The sequence below is a fragment of the Bombyx mandarina genome, chromosome 20 (genome assembly GCF_030267445.1).
Source record: "Bombyx mandarina strain Sakado chromosome 20, ASM3026744v2".
NCBI classification, from domain to species: domain Eukaryota; kingdom Metazoa; phylum Arthropoda; class Insecta; order Lepidoptera; family Bombycidae; genus Bombyx; species Bombyx mandarina.
Window position 1 is genome coordinate 3,926,606 of NC_143226.1, and position 9,863 is coordinate 3,936,468.

Here is a 9,863-nt window from a genome sequence, read left to right on the forward strand (position 1 = left end):
TATTTTTCATTTTTTAGTTCAATTTCAATTCTTTTTAATAATTTTTTTTTTAAATATTGAATTGTCATCGGTCCTTAATAAGTATGCCAAATTACGAGTTAATCCGACGTTTTGAAGGGGGTCAAAATCATGTTCAAAGATTCCGTTACATACATACATAGATCTGAAGCTAATAAAAGCGTTTTAATAAAAATAGTGTCTATTCTGGCCAATAAATTAGTTAGTTTAAAAAAAAAAATTATATCTTTATAGCTGTGAAGTGCAATGATGACAAGTTGCTGTTGACCACCCTGGCGGCTCTGGGCACTGGCTTCGATTGCGCTTCTAAAGCCGAGATCGAACTGGTCACATCTCTAGGAGTACCACCCGAGTAAGTTGGTAGCAGTAAGCTGTGACCTCTTGAAGTAGTGACCTCCGTTTTTTCCGCTAGGGGCGCTGTTCCAACCCCCACACAAATCTGAGTTAACTTATTTTTATTGCTTAGATGGGTGTACGAGCTCACAGCCCACCTGGTGCTAAGTGGTTACTGGAGCCCATGGACATCTACGTCGTAAACGCGCCACCCAACTTAAGATTTAAGTTCTAAGGTCTCAAGTATAGTTGCAACGGCTGCCCCACCCTTCAAACCGAAACGCATTACTGCTTCACGGCAGAAATATGCGGGGCGGTGGTACCTACCCGCGCGGACTCACTAGAGGTCCTACCACCAGTAACTATTACGCGATCGAGAAGTTGAAAAACTCACACTAAGCACACTGAAGCCAGTATTACGCCGCTGCTTCTCAGATTACAAGTAGGGGACCTATTTTCTTTGTGCTAGTTTTTTTTTGAAGTGAAACTTCTTTAGAATCGTTATGATTTCGAATTCGATGAAACGAAATGAAACGAAACGAAAAAATAAGTCCATAGAGACACAAACATATAAATGTATAGGATTCAGCCGGCGCGAGAATGAGATAGAACACATTATACGTGAAGTTAAAGTATCAATTCACAGATGGCGCTACCTCATACTATAAAAGATGATTTACAATTATTTTTAATTAGACGAAATGCCAAAGTCGATAAATTTGTTCAATAACATTCGCGCGCCGCCTGTCGTACACTGATAGTACTATGATAAATCTTTCTGAAGCAACTAAAAAGGGTTTCAACTTAACCAATCAACTGGAGGCGAACAAAGACAACATTAATAAGGAAAAACATAAATATATTATTTAATATGTTTAAATGAATGTTTCAGTGTCTGTTTGTTTGTTCGTTTATTATGGGAGGAAAGGTTTTGTTGTAGTCCCATCAACGCACGACATGTGACGTACAAGAAGTTTTAAGAAATATTTTTTCCACATGTCATCTGATAGAGATTATCCGGGTTTTCAAATTATTAATAAAACTCCCTTCTCAGGCGGATAATATTCGCGAATCCGGCTAAAATGGCGTCTCACATCCGTTACGCGTCCGCCGTCGGGGTCGACGTGATGACCTTCGACTCGGAGATTGAACTGATGAAGATCAAGCAGTACATGCCGCACGCGCAGTCAGTATAATTTGTTTATTTCGAGTATTTATTTACACCAACGTACTGGGATTGGCGACTGACGTCTATTTGAGGTCGTCAGCGCAAAAGTGGCCTAAGTACCCCTTTTTCGGCTTAACGCTAGCGGTGTAAGCTATGTTAAAGCAAATTTGTTCCTCTAATAATTATCTATACATATAAATAAAATTGGAGTGTCTGTTTTTACTACATGCATATGAATATATATACGGTACATACACCGAAATAACGTTTTTTTACAATTTTTGTATGTCTGTCTGTCTGTTTGTTCCGGCTAATCTCTGGAACGGCTGGACCGGCTCAGCTAGTACCAAATAAAATGGACCTTTAATTACCTAAATAAATGTCGCTCAAATTAAGTACCCTTTCGCCCCTCGTTAAGATGTTTTATTCCATCTATGCTTCCACTGTATGTACTGTAATAAGTTTATTGTTTTTTTTTATTAAATCAAAATTCAATGTAGTTTAATAACCTAAAAGTACATATTATTATCTGCAAAACGCTTCGTCAGATTATAGAAACAGATTTATCAGCAACATGCTTCGTCAAAAAGTACCAATACTTACTACTTTCAACTACAAGCGTCGTCATGCGTGTGTATTGTCTGTGGCAGGTTGTTGATCCGCATCCGCTGCGACGCGGCCTCGGCCCAGTGCCCGCTCGGCATCAAGTTCGGTTGCGATCCCGTCACGGAAGCTCCGCGGCTGCTGAAGCTCGCCTCCGTGCTCGGCCTCGATGTGAGCACTCAAATGTCATCTTCATTTCACTCCATATTATCATTTTTCATAAAAATAAGATATGACTTAAAGGTCTTAGTTACCAGGTCATAAAACCCAAAAAAAAAGTACTCAAATGTCACACTGAATAATAATATAATCTATGTGAAATAAAGTAGAGTATATATTCTGGACTTTTTGGCGGGAACGCGAGGAATGAAGCAGTGTGATTTGTTTTCTTTTGTCTATTCAGTGTTTCTTCAGGTTTAAATGTGTAATAACGGTGGTTTATTAACTGTTTAATATCTGTCAAAGTGCACAAATGTGGGAAAATGAAACAAAGCCGCTGGAGGTCACTTCTTGGGATTCTCCAAAAAGTTCACTAAAAAAGTCTCAGTAAATGACCACCATTTTACTGAGATTATATTTCATCCCATATCATCTCATCTCATCTCATTTCATTTCATGCCATGCTACATAATAATCAATTTCATTTCATAATAATATCATTTTTCATTTAAAAAGTTTTCAATAAAATTAAAATAAGACTTGACCTAAAGATTTTGTTACCAGGTCATAAAATCCATTAAAAATTATATATTCTATGTGTCATGCAATAGAGTATGATGCATATGAGTTCACAGAGCATCTAGTGTTAGTTAATGTGAGTAGCCACGTTAAGACATTAACTTGGTCTCGTTTGAAAAAATTGTCATTGTCATTTTTTTATTGCATAGATGAGTGGACGAACTCACAGCCCACCTGATGTTAAGTGGTTACTGGAGCTCGGACATTACGATGTAAATGCGCCACCCACCTTGAGATATAAGTTCTAAGGTCTCAAGTATAGTTGGAACAACTGTCCTACCCTTCAAACCGAAACGCATTACTGCTTCACGGCAGAAATAGGTATGGTGGTTGGTACCTACCCGCGCGGACTCACAAGAAGTCCTACCACCAGTAAAGTACCAGTACACGTATTTCATTAGAAAAATTGGAACCCAGCCGACGGGATTCGAACATTGTTGCATCGCTACATCCGAATGCAGCGGACGTGTTATCCTTGAGGCCACGACGACTGTTGTTGCGCGGCAGGTGGCGGGCGTGTCGTTCCACGTGGGGTCGGGCGCGGCGGAGGCGGCGGTGTTCGGGCGCGGCGTGCAACTCGCGCGCTCGCTGTTCTCGGCCGCGCGCGACCTCGGCCTGCGCCCCCGCCTGCTGGACCTGGGCGGCGGGTACCCCGGGACCGCGGCGCAGCACCACTTCATGCTCGAGGTACCTGTCAAGGCTCTGTCATTGACATATTCTAACGCAACGGTGAGCCTTGTCTTATTGAACCACCCGGGAAGTTACCCGTGGGCCCCGTGAGACTTTTTTTTTTAATTACATGGATGGGTGGCCGATCTTACAGCCCGCCAGGTGTTAAGCGGTTACTGAAGCCCATAGACATCAACGACGTAAATGCGCCACCCACCTTGAGATAGTTCTAAGGTCTCAAATTTATAAGAAGATATTTAAAAAATTTGATGGTATAAATCGCAAATTTTAATCTGTCGTGCAAATTATCTCATTTCATAAATCTTGGAATGAAAATGGTGATAAAAAGGGCCTACCGGTGGGTCGAGAAGCGTGTCAAAGTTTAATTAACAGTGTTAAACTTTGACAGGTTGAACGATTCTCGACCTTTTAACAGTTAAACCAACATCTAAAAATTTGAAACTTGAACAATATCTTGAATACTGGAGAAAAATTAACAAATTTCTTAGATTTATTACTTAACTAGCTGACCCGGCAGACTTCGTAGTGCCTCAATCGATAAATAAAAGACCTAAACTTTTATATAGAATAAACTTAAAACAAACAAAAGGAATCCGTCCGACGGGGGATACGTCAAGGGAAAACAAAATTGTTATTTTTATTTAATTCCGAGAATTTTCATATTTTTATACCTTTTAAACCTTCTCTGGACTTCCACAAATAATTCAAGACCAAAATTAGCCAAATCGGTCAAGCCGTTTTCATGTTATGTCGTGACAACGGAAAACGGGTTTCATTTTTATATATATAGATATGTTATTCATTGCAAAAGCTCCAAACGAATTTATATTCTCTATTAATATCTTATCTGTGTGCCTTAGTGCGAGTTTCTTAACGTTCTCGATAGCGTAAAAGTTAAGCCAATTTTGTATGATGCAGTTGGAACAGCGCCCCTAGCGGTAAACGTAGGCAAACGATCCGATTCCATACAAATATGAGTTAACTTTTACGCTATCGAGAACGTTAAAAAACTCGCACTAAGCACACTGATCCACAAGATTTCCGAGGGCGTTGATAACACTCAGCTAAATACTCCAGTGTACTACCAGTAGGAGTGGGTAATATCGGTTGTGCCGCGTATCGAATGGTATCTATATATCGAGTATCGATATCGGATATTGAATCTATATATTTTTTGAATCTATGTATTGATGGATGCTAGTAGATTTTCTCGATTCATGATATTTGAGATTTAAAACGATACGCTGATATAATATCGTAGTAGATATAGATTAAGTCAACGTTATACGGTTGGTTTTCTGATGAACGTGAAAATAAAAATATCAAAAAAACTTTCCTTCATGCTTTTACCAGGCTTAGGACTGGCTACATTATTTTTAGTTTTTAGTGTTTTGTGTCTTAATTTAAAATTACAAAATATACCAAAAGAGTGTACGATAGGGATATCGTGCGCTCACTCACTCTGGCCGATTCGATACGAATCAAACGAATATTGCTGATATTCACGAATCGGTACGATACACCGATACGCATCACATCGAGCAATATCGTGTATCGGCTGATATCGATATATAGATTCCGTGCGGGGCGATATCGGATTCAACGATATTGCTGCGATATATAGATATTGAATCTATATACGATTTATATCACCCACTCCTAACTGCCAGTGATACTCAATAAGGAGTTTGTATGTTCAAGATTGCGGAGGTTGTGAACGCGGCGCTGGAGAGCCATTTCCCGGAGCGCTCGGTGCGCGTGGTAGCCGAGCCCGGGCGGTACTTCGCGGCCGCCGCCTACACGCTCGCAGCCATGGTGCACTCCAAGCGGGAGGTCAGTACGGGAGCCTTTTGATAATATCCTGAAAAGCACCGCACGCTTTTTTACAATAAAATAACTTTTTCTTACACTATTTTTAATTAAAATTTATTTTCTTTTTTCTAATTGAATTTTCTATAAAAGCGTATTTTGTTAATATTTTTAAACTATTATTTATTTTTTATTTTTTAGTTGAATTTCAATTTTTTAAATATATATTTTTTTAATATTGAATTGTCATTGTTCCTTAATAAATATGCCAAATTTCAAATCATGTTCAATGATTCCGTTACTAACATACATACGTTTGAAGCTAATAAAAGCGTATTAAAAAATATTTTCGCCTTACATTGAACAGATACCGGCCAAGGAGGGCGAGGACGCCGACACTCACACCATGTACTTCATCAACGACGGCGTGTACGGCTCGTTCAACTGCGTGCTGTACGACCACCAGATCGTGTCCGCTGAGCCGCTACACGATAGGGCGGACGCGCTGCTGCCATGCTCGGTGTGGGGCCCGAGCTGTGACGCACTGGACTGCGTCATGGAGAGCGCGCTGCTGCCGCCACTGGACGCCGGGGACTGGCTCGTGTTCCGGGACATGGGAGCGTACACCATCCCGATCGCGTCGCCCTTCAACGGGTTCCCGGTGCCGCGGGTCAGGGCCGTGGTGGACGCCGGGCTGTGGACCGGGGGCCTGCGCGAGGCCTGGCCGCCCCTGGACGAGGAGTGCCGCGCCGCGCCGGACCTCACGCCGGACCTCACGAGCGACCTCACGCCGACGCACCGCGCGGTCTTCGTCGAGTGCGCGCTCAAGTGATCCGCGCGCGTGCAGCCAGATCTCGACTTGAGGATCTTTTATATTATATATGTTTATGTTTTTATCCGCGTTGTTCATAAGCAAAGTGTTATGAGTTTTTTTTTATTATTGTATCAATTATCCATTTAATATATATTAATGAATTACATATCTAAAGATGAACAGTTGATGTCATAAAACTTAACAGTGTATGTAAATTTTTGTGTGTATTTATTTTATTTTCAATTAAATTTGTTTGTTTCATTGTTTTATATAATAATGTATCTAAACTCAAGTTGAGATCTTTCATGTGTAGTAAACGTGTATATTATATAGAGTTGTGTTAAATTTCTTGAAATCACCATCATTTAAACATTGGTATGTGGTCTATGAATGATTTATCTAACATCTCGCAATGAAGCTGAAAGCATAAATAAATAAGCAAAATAAACAAAACATAAAGGTTGTTAGTAATGGACTTCTTGTGCATTTTTTACCTGGTTTGCGGAACAATAATTGCAACAGTATGTATGGTTCTAAAGAAATGCGATATTGACAATCAATTACCATCAAATGGAATATCTATATATATCACACGTTTACTGCGAAAAGTGTAGCGCTTTGTTTTATAAAAAATATTTTTTTTATTTTGCAATTTATCGCTTTATATGTTCGTGTATTGAATTTAGAGTATTGGCAATTTTATTAGCTCAGTTTCTATTCGTATTTGATTAAACTTGTTCCTTTTGAATATGGTACAAAATTATTAAGAAAAATTAACACTGCCCGGCCCCGATTTGGAGCTTAAATTAAGGACAACTTTGTAATTTCATTTTAAATTATCTTTCGAGTTACGTGACTTATATGGAAACCAGTTTGCTTTTCGATACCATATGAGACTTCACGAAAATTAATTTATAGATTGATAGTGAGTCACTACTGCGATCGCATCAATACTTTTGTAACTAAATATTGTATGATTTGTCGTTTTTAACATTCTGCTGTTTGCACTTGTTTCGTATTCTTGATGTTATTGCATACAATAGTTGTAGAATGTTTACATTGTTCGTGGAACTCAATTTATATTAATAAAAACATATATATATATAAATTTATATACATTTGTAATTAATGTTGTCGAAATGTATTTGTTTGCGATAATTCTTGATGCAGCAGTACGCAGTCAATATCATCATTTTTAATTATCAATCATTATTTTGTTGAAAAAAATTTTACTATTTGATTACATTTAATTAAAATGTTTTAATATCTATAAATGCTTATAATAAAAATTTTTGCTCATTAACTAACATATTGATATAGTAAACTGTGTAATTGTGTGTACTTGAATTAGTGCGGCAACATTCCGTGTCGGGGACTTTGTTATTGCATTTCTCTGTGGATTCTATGAGAAGTCATGCGTTTCGCAAAAATGTAGTACTTTTGATGCTTTTCCGGTAATAAATTAATCATTCATTATTTTTTATAGTTTCATTTCTGTCTTGCTTATACAACCAGAGTGTAACGACAATGTTCAAAATCAGTGGTTTGCTAAAGACTCGAGTACTGGGAATCTCAGCTTTAACAACATTAGACTTTGCATCGGGAGATTAGTATAGGATTTGGAAGCAGAACTGGTGAGGATTCCAGGACAATTACACCATTAATGATCTTAAAAAATGTCTGTTGTACTTGTTTGATATTAAAAAGAGAAAAACCAAGTTAAACAAAAGCGTTTTAATTTTACATAGATACAGATAAATCAAAGAGACACTAATTGTGAGTAGCTGAAACAAATACAAGTTCACAAGACATTACAAATAAGACTTATGATTACACGACTGGTTATGGCGAGTTTTCAGGTGAGACATCAATTAATATATAAACAATAGCTCTTCTGAAAACTTAAAAAAAAAACTAGCTTATCTGTGGGATCATATTTTAGCCCACATTACAATTTTAATACAATGCTAAACTCTACATTATTTATACTATCAGTACATTTAAATCTACCATTAGTATTGCTTTAAACGAAAAGGCTACAAAACGGAAACCGCAAATTGTTATTAAAAAAAAACTATACAAAGTATGTCTGAAGGAGTTTCATCAAAAGTGACGTCATTTGGGGCTAAATTAAAAGTTTATTTAACCACAGCTTACAAAAATTACCTATAGTCCAGTTAACCGCAGTTTATAAGGATCAGTTATGGCTAATCTGGCATGTGTTGTGGATTTGTTTTAAAAATATTTAATCTTGACTTATTTAGTAATTTAAAAAACGCTAAACCCTTATATACTTTTTAAATTGATTTATTATAGGTGTCCAGTTTTGCCCATGGTGACACTCATTCCTTTTGTTTCAGGAAACATTATCATCTATTGAAAATTCTAAGACGAATATATTCTTCAAATTCGCGTTTCTAGACACGACTAAAACTAATTTTACAGATTGTCATCTTCCGCGACAACGAAAACCGTAAAGTTTGTATTCGAAATATCAGAAATAATATAAGAACAATACAAAACGCGAAAACAAGAGAAAATTACCGTAAAAGTGTTTTTAATTATGACTTTTATAGTTAAATAAAGAGGAAGTTCTTGGTTAACTGGTTAGTTAGTACATTCGAAAAGGTAGGCCTAAAATTAAGCAATTGATTATTATTCAACAAAAACAATACCTTACTGTACAGAACAATTTTTAATTGCAATACAAAAACCTAGCTTCATTAAATTCCGCTTTCACTCACGCCTTTATTGTCGTTTAAATACAAAAACACCACTTCTGAGGTCAACATTGTATCACATGTATATAATAAAAATTCAGTTAAATCATTCATCCCATAGCACTCTCATTGAAACAAAGGCCAATATATCGCACATACGGTGGGATAACGTCACTTATGCAAATTATGTAATTTTTCAGGAGTAACGTTGGAAAATTCAACATTTTATTATATCATTCCTATATAGTTCTGTTAGGCTATAGAAATAAAATGATAATATTTAAACAACTTTAAAATTCATCAGTAAAAGCAAACCTCTCTCTCTCTTCTCACTAATAACTATTAAAAAATGTATTTTACTCATACTCAGTTCAGCTTTAACAAAAATTGCTTAAGTGACTTTATAGCACCACCTTATGTGTGATATAAAAATTATTACCCAAACAAATAACGCTCTCATTCTGCTAGTTCGCTTATTAACTAATTTGTAATTTATTCGATATAATTACATGAAATCCCATTTAACACATGAGTCGTCTATTATCAAAGGTGGCAATCTGTGCATTTGGACAAAAAAATGTTATTGATATGTCCATACAGATTGATTTGAATATAATCGTCTCCTTCAAAGAGTACGGTTCAAAACCTGCATTAAATAAAATATTAAATTAACCTGTTATTTAACTAAGATGTCGTTCAGAAGAGTTTTGTGACTGCCAATGGAATACAAAGTCAATAATTCGTTTTTCTGATTTACCAATAATTGTACAAAAGTCACATTGCCGGCTTTGATAATAGTCGACTCACATCCTATAGTTGACATCTTGTAAGGCACTGCCTAAAATGTCATTTTGCAATATTCATTTTCGACTATAATTAATTTTGTTTTAACTCCAATAATTTATGTAATTACTCGACATTGACGTATTAAAAAAATAATTATACATTTTAAACAAATGAGGTTATTTTT

At 36.8% G+C, this 9,863-nt stretch overlaps 1 protein-coding gene across 2 annotated transcripts in view; it reads left to right on the plus strand.

Annotated features, from left to right (window-relative positions):
• LOC149500654 (ornithine decarboxylase 1) overlaps nt 1–7,649 on the plus strand; it is a 36,274-nt gene extending 28,625 nt beyond the window's left edge. For both annotated transcript variants that reach the window (XM_089735887.1, XM_089735888.1), the window contains exons 4-9: nt 253–370; nt 1,406–1,537; nt 2,170–2,293; nt 3,368–3,547; nt 5,252–5,383; nt 5,727–7,649. In XM_089735887.1, the coding sequence (XP_089592013.1) occupies nt 253–370; nt 1,406–1,537; nt 2,170–2,293; nt 3,368–3,547; nt 5,252–5,383; nt 5,727–6,191 (1,151 nt within the window). In that variant the 3' untranslated portion in view covers nt 6,192–7,649. The remainder of the gene's footprint in view (nt 1–252; nt 371–1,405; nt 1,538–2,169; nt 2,294–3,367; nt 3,548–5,251; nt 5,384–5,726) is intronic.
• Nucleotides 7,650–9,863: the final 2,214 nt, after the last annotated feature.